We start from the raw sequence: 21943 nt of genomic DNA, 5'->3' as shown, positions 1-21943 counted from the left end.
AACATCCCACTCGCACAACGGCCTCGGTAGTCGATTGAAGTCCGTCTTCTACATAATACTACTAGTTGTTCACTGGCAGGCGGGAACGGATAGGAAATTAATGTTCGTGCTGCTACATATACATAGAAGACGAACGCATTCGCTGGCACCTCACATATTACTACACCTCACGTCCGACCTCGTGATACTGTAGCGACTTTGAACCGTCATGTTGGGCTCGGGCTCGAGACTATGTTTGTGTACTTGTGCTTGTGCTTGTTTTTGTTCTTGTTTTTGTTCTTGTTCTTGTTCACGAATGATAGTGGATAATCAAGTAACTTCGCTTCATAGAATCATACATTCCGTGGTCGTAGTGACTGATGTTTATGGCGTGTAATCGATTGTGGTCTTGAAATTGAAATCCATCATGATGTGACGGGAGTGTCGATATGTAACTTACGACCAGTGAATGCAGAAACGATGTCCCCGCAAATGACGTAGATATGTAGGATCAGTGGACTGGTTAGATCCCTCCCAAGATATAGATGTGCGAAGGCCAAGCGAGGGAGACTTGGAAAGGGGCTTTGCTCAGGCTGCCAGTGTGTGGCCCAGCCGAGTCGTTGTCGTGAATAAGTACGGACGGCTTCATCGATGAGCACCGAAAGTAAATTAAATGACGAGTCAAGCTGCTGACTGTCATGGGATGCATACCAGTACTTTCGAGAAAGCTGTGGAAGTGGCAAGAAAGTCATGATCGTTGCAGAGGACACCGTTGCTTACTACTGTACTATTTCGACCCCAAGTTCACGGCCTGTGACCTGTGACGCCGTGAACTTGGCAAAATCGTAGTTCATACAGTGTAGGCCCACTCCTTGATCCAACCCCGGTCCTTGATCCACTGCAAATCTGCCGCCTACAGCTCCCCCAGCTTGAAGAACACTCTTAAAAACTGTAGGTATGGGACACTTAAGGCTATATTGAGTACCTGAATGAGCATGCATTACTGTTATGAGGGGGAATCGTGCAGTGCGGGGTTGGATCAAGGAACCATACTTTGTGGCGCTCGGGTGCCACACCACATTTTGGTCTCCCAATAATGCTCACTCACCTTGGGCACCGTGTATATTTTATTCTGAGGTCCTTTGTGGATGATATGAACCTCAGAGTTGACCGTTTGAATGAATACGGGAAGGGGAGCAAGAAAATGAATTGATTCAAAGTGGCGGATCAAGGAGTGGGCCTACACTGTAGCGGCCGAAGGCCGCGCCCCGCTGTGACTTTGAGTTCACAAGGGGCCGGAAATCGCCGAAAATGCCCATATATGTCGCGCCGGAGGCGCGAGCCGAAAAATATTGATTTTCTAAGGGTTTTTCCTTGGTTCACAGCGGCCTGTGACCTGTGACCCTCGGCCATATGGAGTTCACCGAGGGGGTCTCTGTGACGTGTGACTGAACTTGGGGTCGAAATAGTACAGTATACTGTGCTGTGGCGCCATTGCATCCCGATCGGGCGTGTGTGGCGCTCCGGGCGCCAAAGGGGTATCGACCTTCCTGAGCCCTGTCGTGATGGCCACCTCCCTCTTCGACCACGACGACGATGTCCTGGAAACTCGGCTCAAAGAGTGCGTTTTTTCCTCTCCTTCCCCTTCCCCTTTCCTTCCCCTCTCTTTACTTTCCTGCTGACTCTGAGTTGTTGAATGTGATGTGTGTATGTGATGTTGTGATGGGTATGTGGGATGGTGGACGGTGAATTATCAACGACAGAAAACAAGGACTCGAAGGAACTCGGGGTCTCGTCCCGCTCGGTGACCCCCATTCCTTCTCGTTCGACGACGCCCATGCCGCCTCCGAATGTTGCGAATCAACCGAACTTCCGTTCTGGCGTTCTTACGATTCGTATACTATCTGGTGCGTGCTCGTCTCTGTGTTTCACGCCCCTATTACTTCCCTCCATCCATGCATCATCCCTCCATCCCTTCCTAACCACCCACAAATACACACCCCCACCCCCACCCCAAATCGCCACCGACTGACCCTCGTCCATCCCTCTCAAATCCAACGTACACAGGCCGCGGCCTCTCCCTCTCCCCCGGCGTCCAAATCCCCGAGATCATCCAACGCGCGCTCGAGAACGGCCCGCCCCGGACATCGACGAGTAATCGCGAGAGCATGCAACGTCGGCGCTATTGGTGGCTTCCCTACGTCGTCCTCGAGTTTGACAAGAACGAGATTCTGATCGATGCGCTCGGGGGCGATCTCGCGAATCCGGTGTGGAATTATAGGGCGAATTTGTGGGTCCTGCTCTCTCTTCTATTTCGGCTTTCGTCTTTCGGGTTCCCTTTGCTGTTCGCTTTTAGTCTTGCGTCTTGCGTCTTGTGTTATGGTGTTACATGTTGGGTTTGCACGTGTGGCGAGGGTCCGCTCGGACTTGGAGGAAGGCTTTCTGCTCTCCTCTCGACACATGTCTTCCTTCCTATCCTCCATGAAGTGGGTGACGCGAGCAGTGTATCCACGAAGGAGCAGCAGATGACTTAGACCCTAAGCCCAGCGCACCAAAGACAATTGCGTTCTCCGAATGGGTTAGGGGCCTTTCGGCACGATGATGATGTTGCCATCATCATCATCATCCACCGAGTTCGCCGACTGGACATATCATGAGTGCTCAAGGACCCTGCGCTTGCTTGTTTACTTGCTTGCGGGATTGCATTCCCTACGACGAACCTTCGCGTGGAAGGTTTGGGCGTATAAATATCCCTCATGCCTCTGCTGTTGTTCTCTGTGGACCTCTGTGGATGCCTTATCTTCGTGAGGCGCACGATTGCCTATGATTGCGCTCAGACCGGTGTTGGTGGGGTTGCGTGGGGGCATGGGAGTATGGGATCATTGGGGGGAAAAAGTGACCTCTGCATCAGACCATTTCGATTGTCAATGTCATGGTGACAGACGAACGTTTCGTTTCGTGGACTGACTGATCCACTGATCCTGTCGGTGGCGTGATGCATCGCTCGCCACTTGCACCGCTCGCCTTACATTTGGTTTGTGTGCTGAGTGGGCCAGGCGGCGGCCAAAGATAGCCGTATCGCAGTGGAGCGTTTAGAATCGGACGTATAAGAATAGGAATAGCTTTTGGATTGGATGGCGTGTGTTTTTAGAAATAGAAACGAAAGAAGATCTGCGAGGATGGTTTGAGGGACAGGGGATAGGGGCTGTGCGGTGTGGTGTGGTGTGTTCCATGCAGTAGATGCTTGGGAATGGGATCGGAGATGCGAAGGTTCCGTGACTCGTTCTGGGTGGCTTCTGCGTTCTTCGTCTTTCTGCCGTTGTCCTTTGGTTTTGTTGTCGTCGTCCTCTTCTTTCGTCGCGGTGCTCTACTTCCTCTATATTCGTTGTCGTACTCTACTCCCCATACACTCATCGTACTAACCAACCGTCTCTCCTCCCTCCAGCGATGTCTCACGAACGTCGACCATCTCCATCTCTGCCTATCTCCGAACAGCGCAATGCGTGCAAGGCCAGGACGATATGGGAAATGACCTGCTTATGGCTCGTGTGGATCTGACGCCGGCGCTGGACGCACATGTACGTCTCTCGTCACTTCGCGTAATTTTCGTTCTGTTTGTGTGTTCCTGGTTGTTGACGGTATATCGCCCATCGCCCATACCACCCATCCATCCACACGTACCCAACCCACTCACTCTTCCACGCCTACCCAACCCGCTCACCTACCCGCCCACCCACACAGCACGTCTCAGACCAATGGTACACCGGCACCGCCGGCTCCGGCTCCTTCCACCTCACCATCGCCTTCAAGCCCTCTCGAAACGAGCCCCTAACGATCGAAGCCTTCGACCTGCTCAAAGTGATCGGCAAGGGCTCGTTCGGGAAGGTGATGCAGGTGCGGAAGAAGGACACGCAGCGGGTGTACGCGCTCAAGACGATCCGCAAGGCGAATATAGCCTCGAGACCGGGGGAGATCACGCATATATTGGCGGAGAGGACGGTGTTGGCGTTGGTGAATAATCCGTTTATTGTGCCGTTGAAGTTTTCGTTCCAGAATCCGGATAAGCTTTATTTGGTGATGTCGTTTGGTGAGTACGATGGCATGCATTGACGTCGGTGCGGATGACTGACTGATTCTGGTGTGGTGGTGGTGATTGTGAGTGCAGTGAACGGAGGAGAGCTGTTCTACCATCTGCAGAAGGAGGGAAAGTTCGACGAGTACCGGAGTCGGTTCTACGCGGCGGAGCTGCTCTCGGCGTTGGAGCACCTGCATATGTTCAACGTCGTCTACCGGGATCTGAAGCCGGAGAACATCCTGCTCGATTATACGGGCCATATCGCGCTCTGCGATTTCGGGCTGTGTAAGCTCAATATGTCGGAGACAGAGAAGACGAACAGTACGTGCTCTCTCTTTCTTCCTTTCGCATCCACCCTCCTCTTCCACCTCCACCTCCGCTTCCACCACCTCTTCCTCCGACCCTCTGACCTTGAACTCACACCTGTCGATCATCATCACCACCAGCATTCTGCGGCACCCCGGAATACATCGCCCCCGAGCTGCTCGAATCGCAAGGGTACACAAAGACCGTCGACTGGTGGACGCTCGGCGTGCTCCTGTACGAGATGATGGTCGGCATCCCGCCGTTCTACGATGAGAACGTGAACGTGATGTATCAGCGGATATTGCAGGACCCGTTGACGTTCCCGGAGGATATGGGAAGCGAGGCGAGGAGCGTGATCGCGCAGCTGTTGCAGAGGGATCCGGCGAAGAGGTTGGGTGCGAATGGGGGGGAGGAGATTAAGAGGCATGCGTTCTTTGCGAGGCATGTGGATTGGCAGAAGTGAGTTCTTGGCTTTTTGAATTGCGGATCTTATTTTCTTTGCGGGGGATGTGAAACTGATGTCCTGTGGCGTACGCAGGTTGTTGCAGAAGAAAATCCAACCGCCATTCAAGCCTAGTGTGGTAAGTATCACCCCTCGCAGAATTATACTCTCCTCGCTAACCTGATATTTCTGCCGCGTAGGAATCCGTGCTCGACGTCGCCAATTTCGACCAAGAGTTCACGAGCGAGGCTGCACAGGACTCCGTCGTCCAGGACTCGCAGCTCTCGAAGACGGTGCAGGATCAGTTCCAGGGGTTCACGTATAATCCTGCGGACGAGCATTTGAGCGAGAGTATCAGTTATGCGAATGGGCTGTAAAGTAGATTCTTCCTCCACTTCCTTCTATCGTTCCACCGCTCCGCCCGTCCGTCCTTCCCCGCCGATGCATCCTTCAATGCATCCTTCCGTCAATCCGTCCGTCCTACCTGACCTGCCGATGCATCCGTTCGTCCTTCCTGACCTGCCGTCCCCTCGCCCGTCGTCTTTTTTTACAACCCAATGTATACGTACATACATACACACTCACAGATACAGATCCTACATACATACCCCACATTCGATCTTCGACCCCTTCGACCCCTTCGACCGTTTGACCGCTTTCTTGTCTTATCGTCGTCTGCTGTCTATGCACACACATATCTTGACCGCATGCTGCACATTTTGCATGCCCTCTCCCACCCAACCCTCGGACTATCTCGTAACAGATTCGCGGGCCCATCTTCGTTTGTGTCTGTTTTTTTGATTTCGATTTCGTATTTTCTTTATTATTGTTTTTTTCCTCCTGTTCTGTTTGCTCTGATCAGCTCGGCTCACTGTATCAGATATCACAGTATCGACTCAGTTTCAATCCCCTACCCTGCCTTCGTCTTCGTCTCCGTCCTCGGTCCATGGTTCAAGCTTTTCTTTACCTTCATCTTTTCGCTCTCGATATCTCTGTTCTCTTCCTCTGTTTCTTTCTGTCTTCCTCTATTTATATATCTCAAGTCCCTTCCGTCCCTTCTGACCACTTCTTTCCCCCCTCCGCTTCGCTCAGAGTCGTCGTCGCTGTCGCTGTCAATGTGAATCTTGTCTGCACGTACGTATGCATGTATTCGTTCTGGAATATATGGGTGTGGATGTGGGTGCAGTGTCGATTTGTTATATATGTTATCGGACTTTGGCTTTTCGCTTTTCGCTACTCGTCTCTCGTCTCTCGTACTTTCGATATATAAGTACGTCGCTCTCAGGCTCTGGAATGGATTTTTTGTATACGTATGGAGGAGGAGCCGTTGACCGTGCGTGAATGTATGCACACCTGGAGCGTACATAAATCAGGGGATTCACGAAGAAATCTATGCGTAGATTGGACCGTGCGTTTACTGTTCCGAACACGACTTTGGGGGATGAAGCACAAGGGCAAGTCTCCCATAAAACCAAGGATGTTGGGGTGCCACAGTGGCATGATAGTGAGGTGGCGTAATCCAAGCCTCCGACTCATCGCGTCGGCTCAGCGCCGCATCGCTGACCGCCATCCACCACCACCACCACCACCACCCTTTCAACTACTTCCTTTCTGTCAACTCACCTCACGCGTCTACTGTCGACTTACCGTATCTATATTAACTCTCAGTCTCCCTACTTTTCTGTTTCTCTTGGGTCTTAGGTCCACTCTCGACGTTGTTGTGATCTCATGGCCGAAGTCGTGAACGCTATCGTTGCCTTTGCTGTCATCATCTTCATCTTCCGCTGGGTCACGTCTCCGAGTACGTTCGTCTTTGTTCAATGTTCAACAAAATATAAATCTGTCCGGGTTCTGCGTTCTGACCTTGCTTGCTTTAAACTTATGATTATGACGCCACTTGGTGGAACAGGCGCAGAGTCATCTGGAGATGTGGCTGCTGCGAGGGCGCTTAAGTTCAAGCCCAAGAAAGTGTCGGACGAGATGGTACGTCTATCGTTCTGCTCGTATAACCAGGCGAATGCGACCGACTGAAGAATTTCATTGAATGTAATAGACGAACCAGATATGTGGCATGTTCCCGGATATACCGCGGTGAGTAGTGCCTGGTGCACACGACCCGCAATGTCTGACGTGACCATGGTGGTCTTTCTTCACACTTCACAGAGAAAACGTGCATTATGATCTGTTGCGTACGGGGTCGGTGGAGCGGACGACAGAGAAGATTTTAGAACGGGGATTCCTCGACGCAGTGCGCCACTTTCGTCCATCATTACTCATCTATCTCGCTCTTCACTCATACCACATCTCTTTGCCATTTCATCGCGTCCAACCCCTTCGTTCGACCCCATTCCATAGCCACCACCAGCCTATTTCACAATATATCCCCGCCAACCCGCCCCAACAGCCCCGCAAGCCCGCCCAGGCGCCACACCAACCGGCTTAGCGTCCTCCTCAGCATCCGCCTCCCGTAAATCCGAAACCCTCATCTCGCGGTTCAAGCTCGAACAGCGGGCCGCAGAACTGGAGAAACAGGAGCAGGCGAGGAAGGTGGCGTTGGAGCTCGAGGAGGCTGGAGGCAAGGCCGCGTGGGAGGATACGGCTGAGAAGAGGGAGAGGAGTTTGAGGGAGAGGAAGGAGAGGATGATCCTTGCTGCGAGACAGTGAGTGTTTCAATTTTTCATGTTCTTCTATCGGATGGGTGAGTGGGGCTGATGACTGGCTTTACAGGAGAATGCTGGAGAAGCAGCAGCAGCAGGCGGCGACACAATCATGATAATGCTAGGGCCTCTTCGTAAAAGGGCTGGCGCTGGATTTGCATATGTCTTGTTCTCACCGATGTCTCTTAAGCTTAGGCTCTAGTGAATATATGGGAGTTGCCTCCGTACAACGGTTTCGACGGATATTGCTAAGTGTTCGTATGATGCACATACCACTGCTTCAAGCTATGCGACCTATCGGGGCTATTGATCAAGCAAGGCATCTTGCATGGGTAGAAACCATGATCACGGATCCTATACTAGCATTAAACAAAAATCAGAAACACGGAGTAATGAACACAATACAGGTGCTCCGAGAAACCCGAGAAGAAAAAGGTTATCCAGGACATACGCTAGCTCCCTGGCGGGGAGTCGAACCCCGCTTTCGCGCGTGACAGGCGCGTGTACTAAACCGATATACTACCAGGGATGGAATAAGGTCAACAACAATAGGTTATCAGTGGTATTCACTATCCCATCTACATTGCCAGACAAAAAAGTCCTCCGCTATCTCAGTATTTATGCCGAACAATTGACCTGCCCATCAATACCAAGAACCATCTTACCGTGAACCGTCTGATATATAAGCACTTGCGAGGGCCTCAAATAGCAAATCGAACTCTCAGTAGTAGCCATGTCTCCGCGGAGAAGTCGAGCCTCCTCAGACACATCATCCTCCTTTGAAACTTGCCCAATTTTGCTCCGCCTCCAACTTCGGGAGTCTAAACCACACAGCTCACCGAATAAGTACCTCATGCAATTCAATCCAAGCTTCAACCTCCCGAGACGAAACCATCCGGGTCCCACGAACCAATACGCAACGACAGCAACAGCAACATCATCAAAACTGGAATTATGCCCCATTATATGCAATTACGAACGCGAACAAGAAAAGGTGGAGGAGAAACGACTCGGGAACGGGCAGAGGTCCCGGTTGACGAAGCGACAGGGGCACCTACCGTAAACCGTACCTCATTGACAGAATGCCGAAAGGCGGACGGGTCGTCAATCGAACAAAGTAAGCAAAAAGAAGCTAAACAGGAAAGAGTCCCAAATTCAGGTCGTAGAGAACAACGCAACGGCATGCATGCGCGTGAATGCTATGCTATATACAAGGCTGACTGACTGACTGCACGGAATAACAAGGTAGAGAAAACCGAATCGATCGTATATGCATCTGCAGACCACCCAACGAAAACACAAACGAATGATTTGTTCGAAAGTGTTCGTAGCCAAGATAAAGAGAGAGGGCAAAGTCAAACGCAAAAGTAAAAGAGGAGAGGGAAAAAAGTAAAAGACAATAAGCAGTATTTTAACTAACAGACAGACAGACGCATCATCAGCAGACAACACCCACCCCGCCACGTCACGTCATCGAGCAGGCCGTACGTACAACAAGCTATAAGTCCGAGCAGAGCAAAAACTTCGTCGCACAGCGGGGGACGTGGTGAGTCGAGCGTCGTGGTGAGATAGTGAGTGTGAGTGTGGATGAGAGCGCGATGGGGAGACGAGAGAGGAGAGGGGGGGAAGCGCACTGCAGGGTACGATGGTTGGGTATACACAGATAATCTAGCGATGTCCTTGCATGGCGGGAAGACCACGACCGAACCACATACATATCATATCGTTCAACGAAATACGCAGACCACGGCAGGATGAACGAACGAGCGACGAGAAGAGCAGTGGTAGGTAGCAAGGGGGTTGGATTTGGGTTATAGTTAGCAGGTTCTAAAAAGAGTGTGTGCATGTATGCGATATGCGTATGCGTATGTATGTATGTATGTATGTATGTGATTGCAGTCGATGTCTATGTGGTATGAGAACAGAGAGAAGAGAGAACGCGTGGTCGTGCGCAGAGTCCGAGTTGAGAGCAAGCAGGCAGTGAAACGGAATGGAGAGAAGGAAAAGCAGGCAGATAGACGAGCAGAGAGAAGGCCGCGCTTAGTACGAGAACACCATCAACCACGGGTTGAGCACGATCTAGAAAAACACAATCAGCATCCATCCCTCTCCCCCCAAATAAATCAACAAAAAAACATACCGGGAACAAAATATGACACGACACCGACACCGCCAGCGGGAAAATCACAGCCCACGCCGACCCGTCGATCTTCCACTGCAGCGGCACAAGCGACGTCGAGAGTATGACCATCGCCGCGATGAGGATGATGGAGATCGAGAGCTGGACCCAGAACCGGGTGACGATCTTCGGGATCTCCTTGAAGAAATTCGACCGCTCGACTTCCTTCTTCGTCGCGCCCCACTGGATGTTGTAGGAGAACATGTGGGCGAGGACGGCTTGCGAGAGCGGGATGGAAAGACCGCCGAAGAAGAAGAAGCTGTTTCGGTTCGAGTCATTGTCAGTCAACAACGTAGATGTAAGTAGCAGAGGAGAGAATAAAAAACGCACAAGAAAGGTATCCATCTAATATTCTCAAACAGACCCATAACCAAGCCCCTTTCACCCAAGCGATACTCCAAAATCGTGAACCCGATATTACCCGACCCGAAGAAGACGACGGTCGTAGCGAGCCAGATCTCGAACGAATGCATGTAGAAATCGTCGATGGGGAACTGCCAGCCGAGGAGACAGTAGTTAATGATGGAGATCGTGATGGAGCCGGCGATACCGTAGTAGGAGAACATGTAGGCCAGCATCGAGATCTTGTAGTGGAAGGGCGCGGTGGACCAGATGAACCTGTGGATCTGGGGGGCGATGGGGCCGCGGGTGAACCAGCGGATGAAGGGGTTGAAGAGCAGCCTGCGCGAAAGAAAGACGACGGTCAGCATTTGTGCCACCAAGAGCAAGAGCAAACGAGAATGCGAAGGGCTAGAAGAGAGAACTCACTCTGAGCAACCGTACGAATACTTCTGCCACCTATTCAACTCATCATCGATCGTAAGCGACACACCCTCCTTGAACCCACCGAGCGAATACGTCGCCCAACGGATGATATACCCGCGAAGCTGCAACCTCATCGCCATATCGAAATCCTCAGAAACATGGGACTCTGACCAGATCTTCTCGAGCTTGTCCGCGGGGTCGATGAAGGACGCGTCCTGGACGGCTTGCCAGCGGAGGAAAGCATTGTGACCGACGAAGGGCGCGACTTCTCCGTTGCAGCAAGCGAAGGAGATACACTTGTTGATACGACGGGTGAAGTACGCGATACCGTTCTCGAAGTAGTTGTGCGAGACCTGCATGACGTCTATCGAGCACGAACACAAACACAAAGCGCAATTAGTAAACCGACCATCGTTGAAACCTTCTCCGAGGAAAAACGAACCAGACTCATGCTGAATAACCCCCACAGTCGGACACTCCGCCATCTCCCTCGCCGCATCCCTAAAGCAATCCTCGGGCACAATCGTATCCGAATCCACAATCAATATAATCTCTCCAATCCTACACGCCTTCCCGCCCTTCGCCCACGGCTTATGCCTCCTCCCACTCTCCTCATAAACCTGCTCCACCGCCATCTGCAGCGCCCTCTCCTCAATATCGCCCGGCAGCTCCCCCACGCCGTATTCAGACGACGGATATCCGCCCTCGATCGTCGAGTTCCTAGAGCCCTCGAGACGTTCTTTTTCTTGGAGCGCGACGAGGTGACGTTCGGCCTTTCGGGAGAGAGCGAGACCGTAGTTCATGTTGGATGCTTTTTTGAAACGACCGGCACGGAGGAAAGGCGCGCCGCCTTCTTCGCCGCCTGAACCGTGTCCTGGACGAGCGACCCAGCCGATCCCGTGCGTGTCGTAGAACGCGAGACGAGCCGCGCGTTCTTTCTCGGTGAGGAGCTATGCACACGAATACCGTCAGCTAGGGTCCATTCACTCACTCCGACGGCAGAAGAAGAGAGCTGGAACATACCTGCATACCGTCATCATTAATGAAAATAGTCGACGTCCCGCCCTGCCTCGCATAAGTCTGCATCGCCTTCTTAAGCGAAGCAATCGACGGCGCGAGCACGGCCTCGAGCGACTCCTTGTACACGGGCATCTGAATCGAAATATGCGGGAGGTTGTTGTCGACCTCTTTGTTCGGCCGAGGCTTGACGGCGGAGTAATACTTTGTGTTTTCGTGGTACTGAGCCTGTTTGACGTCGAATATCACGCTGTGAGGACGGGAAGGGACGCGTGAGGGAGGGAGAGGAGGGACTTACGACAGGACCGACGACCATGGCGATGTTTTGAATGATCTGCAGCGTGAAAAACTGATGTGGAGAATCGTCATCGTCAGTAACTATTCTCGATTTTTTAGGCGAGCGAAGAGAGGGATAAACTCACGAGTGATACACAGAGCAGGAGGGGCATCACCGCAACCAGCGCGAAACGAATGAATCCGTTATCTTGCCTAAACTCAACCAACAACGTCTTGATCCCGTTCCCAATGAACACTTAAAAATGCACCAAAAACCACATCAGTACCCCACCACTTCCACCGATGCAGGCCGAAAAGATACACACCCATAGCAAGACCCATCGCCAGCCCATTATAAACCGGGGCATAAAGCAACGCCGGCCTCTTCTCCGGACCCAAGCTCTCCACATCAACTCCATCAATCTCCGTAACCTCAATCGTATACTTCTTCCCATACCACCTCCTCTTCGTCACCGTCCTCTTCGTCACCTCGCCCATATACCCATTCTTCTCGGAATCCCCACCGAGACCGGACGGCCGTCCGCCGGCGTGGGACGACCGGGAGGTGATCCCGACGAGGGAGTGCGTCGCGGAGGCGGAGTCGGCCGCGAAGGAGTTGGCGTGCGAGGTGGAGGACATGTGTGAGCCTGGGCCGGGACGACCGCGCCAGAGGAGTTTGATGAGGCGTTCTTCGAAGTCGGAACATGTTGGGATGATGGCTTCGAGGGAGTCGGACCAGACGACGAGGACGCGCTCGTCTCGCTGTTTGGGAATTTTGAGTTGGTTGTAGTGTTTTTAATTTCTACCGAACTGGACTTACGATGAAGGCGGCGTGTTGTTCGCGGTCGGCGTGAGGGAGCATCATCATCGTGTCGACGATTTGGATGCGGGTGTTCGCATCGACGTACACGCTCTTCTCGTCATGGCCACTATTGCGACGAAAAGGTCAGTAACGTGCAAGTACAATTCAACGCGAATAAAGAAGCGAAGAGCGTAGACAGCTCGGATCCTCGGCGGGGGCGCATTCGCTATCTCCCTAGGCCGTACTAGACCACATCAAAGGGATTTTGCTCCTCCGACCGACATCAAGGTCTCCATCACCCCTCACATCCTCGAAACCCGATTCAAAAAGCCCAAAAATAACACCAGCAATTCAAAAAAACTAACACCACCCTGACAACCGCTCCACGACGGTCTTTCTGCGGCGCAGGAACGAAATTGCAAATTGCGCTCAAGATGGAAGAAAAAACGACCAAGTCGAGCGGGTCGAGCCCACGACCGGCCCAACAAAACACGTGGTAGGAACGAACGCGAGCCGACGCCGACGCCCTGACGTTGGCGCGCGCGCTCGGGGATGCGAAGACGCGAAAGAACGATGAGGTCATTCTGTCGATCGAGCGAGCGACAATGGCTGAAATGATTGGAAATGGGAATTCGAATACCGGAAAGGCCGCGATTCGCACGGGTATTCGCTATGACCGCGGAATCCATTGCCTCGCCACCGACGGACGGTGATAAGGAACTAGGGAGAGGTGGAAAAGCGAGAGGAACGAGAGAAAAAGACGAAAGAAATGAAGGATAGGAGGGGCGGGAGGAGGTAAGGGTTGCCTGGATACGGGTCGTGGGATGGAGGAATGCAGACATCCCCTTGCGGACGGACGATCCGGCCGCTGAAAACGGGGAAGTGGCGAGGACCTGAACCGCAGCAGGACGTTCGTTGTACAGCCTCGACTGTTTTCCAGCAGAAGACCACGCAGGAGAGGAGCAGATGCAGAGAGGGAGGGATGGAGGAGAGACGAAAATAGAACAGGCAAGGAGGAAGAGGCACTCACACCTCGCCGACAGCGGCATGGGCGACCGCACTGCGAACCTTGACGGCGACGACGAGGTTCATGGCGCGCACGGCGACCTCGAAGGGCTCGAGGCGGATATCTTCATATGGGAAGATCCTGTACTCTGCGGGTTCTGTGGAGTCGTCCTTGATGGCGACACCGGCGGCGATGGCGTCGTTCGCATCTGGACGGAACCAGGCATCGCCCTGGGTCTGCTTGAAGATGTAGTGGAGGAGGGCGTCGTATCTGTCGTAATCCATTGCTCGCTACTGGGGAGAGGGAGCGGGGTACGAGGAGATTGTTGTGGGAATATACGCCTTGTGGTGGAGGGAGGGAGAGAAGAGGGCGGGTATAGGTATGCCTCTTGTTCTGTCGATGATAGTCGACGACGGCGAGGACGGTTGTGATTCGAGAGGGAAGGAGGATGGAAGGAAGGAGCGACTGGTGGGAAAGCGACGTCTGTCAACCCAATAAACCTTAGCCTGAAAAAACGAGCAGAGAAACGAGAGGTGGACGCGAAAGCTTGGAGAGATCTGCGCACCACTCAGCGAAGATAAGCCGTCAATTCGCTTCCTTACCTCACCCGATCATACGCGCTCCCCGGGGTCCTCGCTCGCTGCGCCGGCGGTTCCCTCGTCCGCACTCTGCCACACCCAGCCCTGCTCGAGACAGCGACCCTTTCCCGCGATATTCTTTCTTCCCCTCCAATCGCTGCCGTCACCCACGCACGAATCGCAAGTCAGCATTCCCAATTCAATTATCCCCACACGCCGCCTCCATCCACTCACACCTCCAGCGAGACTCGAGGCGTCCTTGGGCGCTCTTACAGTACTTTCTACGCGAATCTTCCGAACTCTCCCGACCGTCCACGGCGAATTTATCAAGAAAGTCTCGACTGCTCTCGTCTACGAAGCTTCCATGTCCGTCGTAGTGCTTGTCCGCCATAGCGATGTATACAACTTCTGAAATCACCGACTACCGGTCGGGAACGATCAATTCACCACGGTCATACATCTCGACGCCACGGTCCCAAGAAAGAACGAACGCGAAAGGTAATGTGGCGTCTCGCTCTTCCCCATGGCCATACCTATTTACAGTCTCTGTCGATAAGTATTTCTGTCCCCTCTCCATCTCACCAAGTTCGGTTCTCACAATCACCGCCCCTTCTTCTCCTTTGTGTATGTACTCGTCATGACAAAACATCATCAAGAATCCTTTCCCGAAGGTCTTGAACCGTACAGGCTTTGCATCTCTCCAACTTTCACGCTTCGTAGGCCTCATACCCTTTCCTAACACCACTATCTGAGTCTCTCCCACCGGAACACGAATTCAGCAACGTACCCAGAATCAGAATCTTTATCCACCAAAAAATTAATGATGGATTGATCGCACAATTCCTTCAAGCATCTGTCCGAGTCGCGTGCTACATAAGTATATCACCTCTCCATCTTCCGTGATCCTCCATCCTCCATCCGAACCCTCCATTCTTCCTTCTCTTCTATCTCGCAACTTATTTATATACCTCTCACTTGTCTCTCCAGTTACACAGCCCATCAAACCGCTCACCACCCGCAATCCGCAATCCGTAATCCCCATGTAAGTGAGTAAGTATCATGTATCAAGTAGCAGTGTTATCTGCTCTCCGCTATCTGGTGTATCTGCTATCCGGTAAACTTGAACGCGTCCATTCCATTCATCGCTGGCGCGCCTCAAGCTCGTTTCCTCGGCCATCTCTATCATCAGTCCTAGTCGTATCGCTACTCGCTACGACAGCGACAGATTGGGGAACATTCAAGGTCGAACATCCGAACGCGTTAACGGTGATCGCGCTACTTCCTACATGGCACATCGATATGAAAGCGCTAGAGATAGAGAGGTAGACCTGTTTTCGGGTCTCTCTCTCTTAGCGTTGGCTATCATACCCTCAGGCTATTGAGCTCTTCACGATAGGGTGCACGATCCAAGTCTGGCTACATTGGGGTCGATTGCTTCAGAGCCGCATCTATCTACTGCAGTGCTCGTACTAGTGTCGAACTTCCGACATCGAACGTCTGTTCACAAGCAATCGGTAATCGGTCGTACGCAGGCGGTCTCTTGTCACTATCTCAGGCGGTAGGTATGCACGGTCCGCCCTAGTCTAAGCGCTGCCAAACCTGCCAAAGTGAATCACTCAGGTTTCTGCCTGTTATAGGTGGCCGGCGTATCAGTGTACACGTCTAGCGTTCGGTGTCTATCATACTGTCAGGTTAGATGGCTCGCATAGAACGCACGTCAAATCGGACTCGTCGCCTTTGCCGTTATCACCTTTGACTTTGACTGCGACTCGTACGATGGCAGGCAGTCGGCTACTCCTTCTTCATTTTTGTTCTTCGGGCCACGGCTTCGCCTTTAACTTTGGGATAGGTATAGGTATTGACCTTGTCGTGCACCTTCTTCGCCCATGATCGAGTTCATTATATTACCGCTATCACTGTCGCTGCCGCTGTGACCGAACCATACTATCAGTACAGGCGATCATGCACAGTGAACGTCTTTTGAAGGTCTTGTCGTGTCAAAGTACATGCCTATGTACTCGGCCCATCAAACAAACATCACACATCAGAAATGTGGTCAGTATCCTATGTACTCCCGCTTGTCTCCAAAGGGCTCCGAGTTTGGAGTCGAAGGCCTTTCGAAGTTTAGGATTATTTTCTCGACTTGTTTATCGTGGCAGACCCCGGTCATCCTCATCCTTATCCCCATCTCCATCCCATCATCGGAGCAGAAGTTTGTCCCATCATCAGAGCAGAACTCTCCCCACATCCTCATCATTCGAACTCCTCACAGCTACAAATCGTTCGATATGTCTCCTCGTCTTTTTTCTATTTACTATGTCGCGAAAAGCCTCCGAACGCGCCACCGACCCACCCATCCTGTGCGTGTTTTCCACTACTCCAATCTTTGCGAATCTTCCTCCGCAAGCTAGGATTCCTTTTTTGACTTGTTCATTCAATTGTAGACCCCGGCCATCCCAACCCCCAACATTAATATTATCGAAGCAGAACTCTCTCCTCGTTCACCACATCTCCGAGTCGTTCGAACCGCCTCCTCGTCTTCAAGGGGAAGCCTCCGAAACACGCCACCCACTGGCACCCATCCTGTGCGTGTTTTCCATCGCTCCAACCTCCCCCAATCTTCCCGAGTCCCCCGAGTCCTTACTTCACTGCAATCCTGTAACTGTCGACATGATTTCATCGCAGCCGTCATCGCTGCAATGTCCCGGAGGAAATTGACGAAGTCGGAAGTTTCGAGGGTCACCTGTCTGTGCGATGACGATCCGAATAGATTCACGCGTTGGCCTTGACGCTTTGTCGCTTTGACGATTAACCAGCGTGTAAGTGTATGCTGGTACATGCTGGTAATAGGATGTTGAGGTAACCCCATGTGCGAGCGTCCACACCCACATCCACATCCCATGACCGGGCGACCTGCATGAGAAACACAACGTTTCAGTTCCAAAGGAGACCGCGGCGTAACTTACGAGCCATACAAGGCTATCACCCTCGTAAGCTAAAGCATTCATTCGGTAGTATTGAAGCCATATACGTCATCGCGTCATCGTTTGGGATGGGATGAGGTAGCCTGGGAACTTGAAGGGAAGAATACGGGCGTGTGCCAGGTGGTGTGATTTTGTTCTTGTTTCTTGTTTTGTGAGTACTTTCTTGTGGGGACTTTGGGCTGAAATGTTGATTCTTGATCATGGTGTTTTTTTTTGCTGGTGCTCGGGGGTCTACTACTACTGTATACCGGCCTTCACGACAATCAGATTCAGATGCCGCCGTGCAGGTTTCAACTGTTTCTATAATTCGAAACCTAACCTGGCCGAACTCGAGGTTTCAATGCATCAAAGGTCGGTCAGCTCGGATCTAACTTACGCACCTCAGGCTCTGGCAGTGGGAGGGCTCGAGCTGAACGGGTACAGGAAACCTCATATCTCAGTTCACCATTCATACCGACGCGGTGGTGGTTGTTGAACGTGGAAGGCCATCACGACGGTCCCCACGCTTCACGCTTCACACTTCACCCTTCACTCTTCACTCTTCGACTCTACACTCTTGGCGCTCGCGTTCGTCCCTGGGATTCTGATGTTGTACGCTACATGCATATGATGTCGAGCATGATGTTCTGGAATCTGGACCGGAAGACTCGAGATCCGTTGCTGTTGATGCAGATGCAGATTTGACGCTGGCACAGATTCGGATTGCAGATGCAGATGCGGGTGAGAGGGAATTCGAAGATGCGAGTGTACTCTACACAGATGGGAGACGGACGGTCTCTCGATCAAGAATGGTCGCCGGCACTGTCCATGGGAGCTCTGCTACTGCACTTGGGGACCTTCCTTGCTCGTTTTTGATTATTCTATCGCTAATTTAAAGCTGGTCTAGGACTCTAGATGTGCTCATTCTCTTCCGAGTCGACTCGGGGGAGACAATCTCGTTCTAACTAAGAGTATTTCGTCAAGTTGGGCTTTGGAGTTGGGTTTCTGATGAGACCTCTACGCAGCGAAAGGACGCTACACAAGTAACTCGCGAAGGAACCATCAGCCCGTTCTCGACCGTTCGCTCTCAATAACAAGCATCGTCATCATGTACCCTGAGTACCGTACGTTTCTTCTCTTTGTCTGGCAAGTCCCATCCGAGTCCTCAGGCTCACTATTCGTTCGTTCGAATCTACTACTCGACTACTTGTCTTGAACGATTTGGAGACTAGGCCAGGACTAGATCATTGGCTACTTGGACTACTGGGCGACTGAACTCGTTTGAACTACCATAACTGGGCCGAAGAGGCAACCATGTCCTCGTCCTCGTTCTCGTCATCGTCTGTCCACTCATTCATCTATCCGCTCATTTATCTATCCGACTATCCGTTCGACCACCCGCCCGTCGAACTATCCATCACCCTCACCCTCTCCCCCTTCCTCAAGCTCTCCGTCCGTCCGCCTCTCATCCTCCCGCATAATCGTCACTCCATCATCCCGATGGACACTGGCCGGGTTACGATGGAACTGTCATCTTCGTCGATTTAGATTGGTCCCTATGCCAGTACTAGTGTACACGCACATTTCCATATGCATGGCCCGGGAATAACTCTGGCGTAACTTGGATTGGACTGACACAACATCCCGACGCCGACGAGCCTTTATGTATGTATGGTTTTCCTTTTTCTCGGTACCGCGCATCGACGTCTCGACGCTGGTACTGGTACTTACTAGTGAATGCCAGTGTGGTTGCTCCACTTGGACGTGACGGGACTTCTGCGCTGTTGTGTTGTGTTGCTTCCGGTTCGCGGGTTTGCTGGCACTGCCGTGTTGATCATCCTTGTTCCGAGATTCCGAGAAGGCGAGGACGTTGGGAGGGACGGAGCTCGAGGGACGGAGAAGAGATGTCGGGAGGGAGGCAGAGGCCGGCGGTAGGTACAGGTACAACTAGTACTGTTATGCTGCTTGTGCTTATGGTCGTTATAGCTAAGTGAAAGCGGTGCAGTGCGGCCGGATATCAGAAAGCATGAAAGCCTGAAGAAGACGATGCATGCTCATGAATTCGAACAGGGACGGGGAGCAACTTTTCACGGACTGGTGGTGTTCAGTGTGGGTGTTCTTTGTTTGGGAGAGGGGAGAGGTGTTGTTGTTGTGGCATCGGAGGTACGTCTCTGTTTCTTTTTTTTTGCGCTTGATTTTCCTAACACTGGCAGCGTCGGCGGGATGTAGCTTTCCGTACTAGATTCAGAATCGCAACATACACAGCCTACATGGGTACGTCGGCCATGATTCATAAAGACTCTTCGTCGTCATAGTTCGTGCCCTCCGTATCGATGTCGTGCGACCGTTCAAAGTTTTGCCCTGCCCCTATGATCAACGTATACGTACTACACTTATCAAGTTCAACCTTTCCCCTCACCCCCGCCCTCGAGCTAGCTCCGCCCCTGGGCCTTAATCTTCTCTCTTCTCGACTCTCTCTTCTCGACTTGCGAAGTCTTTCCTCTAGTCTGCATGCTGCACCGTGACGACGGGTGAGACAGGGCGAACAAATCGTAATCGTAATCGTAATCGTACAATTGCGAGGTTGAGCTTGAGGACGATGACGAGTGTGTTAGCGTGGTGGTATTGGAATTTCGGAGGGAGGGAGGGAAGGAGGGAGGAAGAGAGGGAGGGAGGAAGGAAGGGAGGGGTGTGACGGTGCTGGCTCAGGCTGATCATGACGTCGACGGGGTCTGTTGGGTCGAAATGTTCCTGAGCAGTTCTTGTCTTTGTCTTTGTGGTTCGCCGTCGCGGTCGGCTTGTTTTATAGACGTTTTGTTGAACTGAGCGTCGATTGAGTTATGTTCAGTAATTTCCCGAACCGTCCATACTGTCCATAGACACCCGCTCGAAGGAGCATGCGCGACAAAGCAATAAATCAATTGAAACCGAACCACTATTACCCTCTCTATCACGATCCTCCTTGGATCCTCCTGCTCCTCCTCGACATCATGACATCCCCATCCTCATCCCATCACTGTCATCCTCCCCGCCCATCTCTATCTCATCCCCGCCACCCGCCACCTTCTGCCCGTCCCCGCCCCATGTACAGCGGCCATCCCGACACTATCATCCCCCCTCCCGACGGATGCAATACTCGTCGCTTGTCTTGCGTCGTGTCGTCGCTTGAGCAAAGCATTAACCACTAATTACAGTAATTTCGCTACCCACTAATTACATCTCACGCCCTGCCCGTCCCCGACCCCGCCTCCCGGTGCGTTTCCGGCTCCGGGTGGGTCTGCGTGGTTGAGAGGTCGAGAGGTCGAGAAGAGTGGTATTGTAACTGTTGCCGGCCGCGGTGGGGGGGATGCCGCGGTGTGCCAGGATGTGCTTTGGACGGAGGAAAACCGGGGGTGTGGCGCGAACGGTGTACGAATGAACGAACGGTTTATTGGAAGCGCAAGGTGGGGGAGGTCGACGATACTGTACTGTACTGTACTGTTGATTGTTGGGGCTATGGTTTAAATCGCACAGTGGGCATTCGTGAAGTGCACCAATAGTGCGAGAAATCCCGACGACTCGAATTTCGCGCCATTGACAGGACCGCAGCTGCGCAGTACATCTACACGAACGAACGGACCGCGGAGGGAGCGAGGGACGGGGAGGATCAGAAAAGGTCGGGGAGGGAGGTGCCGCAGACGCGCAGCGTGTAATTATAATGGCGTTGGGTACGGTACTTTATCGTAGGTGCTAGTTTCGTCGGGGGCTAAGAATAGGATGAGGCGGCGCTGCGGAGGACGGAGGACGGTGAGGTTGAGTGGCGAGCGAGGGTGTTGGGGTGGCGTTCAACGGAGATGAAGGTGTTCTGGTAGGTCCGCCTTTTTAATTTTTTTAGATTGGGGCGACGGGCGGTGGAGAGGGAGTGTGACGCAATGGTGGCTGTCAGAGATGTCAGGCAATTTATGTTCGACGGCGGGTAGCGAAGCGAAAAAGTCTAGACGAAGTGGGCCGTGCCTGGAGGGAAGCAGCTGAGGAGGACCCCGGAGAGGGCGGCAGAGGTCGATAAGCGGCTGAAAATAAAGTGTTATCGGTTCCCACCACCTTCCTTCATCTGCGCCTGCTCTGCCCTCGACCTCCTTCCTCTCCCTTTCCCTCTCCTCTCACCCTCCACCCGTCCACGATGTCCTACAACCGGCGGCCACGGTACAACCAAGCGGCACACCGCTCGAGCTTCAGCGACAACGAAGACGGCAACGTCTCTCCCCGTCTCGGCTCCCGTCCCTCCTCGCCCCTCTCCCCACCCAAACCGCACTTCCTCGCCGCCTCTCGCGATCGCGGCTCGTGGTCGTCCCAAGAAACCTCTCCCGACCCCACCTCCGAATCCGACCGCGAAATCGGCAACAACAGCAACAACAACCCCGGCGCCGTCCCTGGTGCCGCCGACCCGAGCACCTCTGGTGGCCGTCCGCCTCGCTCGCAGCACCACTACCGTCGCTCCTCCGGCGCACGCTACGCCCCCGTCGCCCTCGAGTCCGAAACCCCCAACACCGCAACCTTCCCGCCCTCCGCCACCCAATCCCTCCGCTCCGCCAACGCAGCCATCCCTAACCCCTTCGAATCCCCGTCCTCCGCCGAGGGTGCCCCGCTCTATCCCCCCAACTCCGGCATCGTCGAGGTCCAGTCCCCGCGCGCGAGAGGCCCGAGCGGCGGCCAGCAGCCGCCCAGTGCGTATCCGTTCCCGTACTCCAACGGCGACCTCCCGCCCGGCGCGGCTCGACCCTCTCGCCGCTCTTCCCTCGAATCCCTCTCTAGACGTCCTATGGACTCGACCTCCAACTCTTCCCACGGCGGCTACGCTGCGGCCGGCGCAGCAGTCGGTAGCATGAGCCAGAGCCAGCACCAGCAACAGCGCTCGATGA

The 21943-nt window shown here is 53.1% G+C and overlaps 3 protein-coding genes and 1 non-coding gene across 4 annotated transcripts; 2 read left to right on the top strand and 2 right to left on the bottom strand.

The window, feature by feature from the left end:
* Positions 1-1570: 1570 nt before the first annotated feature.
* STEHIDRAFT_148706 (Pkinase-domain-containing protein) lies at positions 1571-6076 on the top strand. Its single transcript, XM_007307007.1, has 9 exons — positions 1571-1600; positions 1743-1886; positions 2047-2269; positions 3425-3557; positions 3721-4066; positions 4145-4375; positions 4501-4819; positions 4899-4941; positions 5003-6076. The coding sequence occupies exons 1-9, from the start codon at positions 1576-1578 to the stop codon at positions 5177-5179; spliced, it is 1641 nt and encodes a 546-aa protein (XP_007307069.1). The 5' UTR covers positions 1571-1575; the 3' UTR covers positions 5180-6076.
* Positions 6077-6392: 316 nt separating this feature from the next.
* On the top strand, positions 6393-7699 carry STEHIDRAFT_148705 (uncharacterized protein). Its single transcript, XM_007307006.1, has 6 exons — positions 6393-6603; positions 6712-6785; positions 6856-6893; positions 6966-7050; positions 7158-7462; positions 7530-7699. The coding sequence occupies exons 1-6, from the start codon at positions 6531-6533 to the stop codon at positions 7573-7575; spliced, it is 621 nt and encodes a 206-aa protein (XP_007307068.1). The 5' UTR covers positions 6393-6530; the 3' UTR covers positions 7576-7699.
* Positions 7700-7915: 216 nt separating this feature from the next.
* Positions 7916-7988, bottom strand: STEHIDRAFT_t209. Its single transcript has one exon. It is a non-coding gene; the product is annotated as a tRNA-Asp (tRNA).
* A 423-nt stretch (positions 7989-8411) lies between these two features.
* STEHIDRAFT_123524 (uncharacterized protein) lies at positions 8412-14013 on the bottom strand. Its single transcript, XM_007307005.1, has 11 exons — positions 13529-14013; positions 12517-12625; positions 12023-12458; positions 11843-11952; positions 11719-11769; positions 11427-11648; positions 10846-11353; positions 10407-10767; positions 9969-10319; positions 9600-9897; positions 8412-9538 (listed from the first exon to the last, which is right to left on the bottom strand). The coding sequence occupies exons 1-11, from the start codon at positions 13786-13788 to the stop codon at positions 9500-9502; spliced, it is 2745 nt and encodes a 914-aa protein (XP_007307067.1). The 5' UTR covers positions 13789-14013; the 3' UTR covers positions 8412-9499.
* Between the last annotated feature and the right edge of the window lie 7930 nt (positions 14014-21943).

Source organism: Stereum hirsutum (assembly GCF_000264905.1).
Source record: "Stereum hirsutum FP-91666 SS1 unplaced genomic scaffold STEHIscaffold_12, whole genome shotgun sequence".
In the NCBI taxonomy this organism is placed as follows: domain Eukaryota; kingdom Fungi; phylum Basidiomycota; class Agaricomycetes; order Russulales; family Stereaceae; genus Stereum; species Stereum hirsutum.
The sequence above is the reverse complement of the archived record's forward strand: the minus strand, read 5'-3'. Positions and strand labels throughout refer to the sequence as shown.

What these genes read in the sequence shown, in the direction of transcription:
- STEHIDRAFT_123524 (XM_007307005.1), bottom strand. Translation starts at nt 13,788, where the DNA reads ATGGATTACGACAGATACGACGCCCTCCTCCACTACATCTTCAAGCAG. An exon ending in CCATGGTCGTCGGTCCTGTC is followed by an intron (nt 11,649 to 11,718) that starts GTAAGTCCCTCC and finishes GACGTCAAACAG; the next exon opens with GCTCAGTACCACGAAAACAC. An exon ending in CGTGTCATATTTTGTTCCCG is followed by an intron (nt 9,539 to 9,599) that starts GTATGTTTTTTT and finishes GTGTTTTTCTAG; the next exon opens with ATCGTGCTCAACCCGTGGTT.
- STEHIDRAFT_148706 (XM_007307007.1), top strand. Translation starts at nt 1,576, where the DNA reads ATGTCCTGGAAACTCGGCTCAAAGA. An exon ending in CTGGAAACTCGGCTCAAAGA is followed by an intron (nt 1,601 to 1,742) that starts GTGCGTTTTTTC and finishes TATCAACGACAG; the next exon opens with AAAACAAGGACTCGAAGGAA. An exon ending in CGCCATTCAAGCCTAGTGTG is followed by an intron (nt 4,942 to 5,002) that starts GTAAGTATCACC and finishes TCTGCCGCGTAG; the next exon opens with GAATCCGTGCTCGACGTCGC.
- STEHIDRAFT_148705 (XM_007307006.1), top strand. Translation starts at nt 6,531, where the DNA reads ATGGCCGAAGTCGTGAACGCTATCGTTGCCTTTGCTGTCATCATCTTC. An exon ending in AACGGGGATTCCTCGACGCA is followed by an intron (nt 7,051 to 7,157) that starts GTGCGCCACTTT and finishes CCCATTCCATAG; the next exon opens with CCACCACCAGCCTATTTCAC. An exon ending in ATGATCCTTGCTGCGAGACA is followed by an intron (nt 7,463 to 7,529) that starts GTGAGTGTTTCA and finishes CTGGCTTTACAG; the next exon opens with GAGAATGCTGGAGAAGCAGC.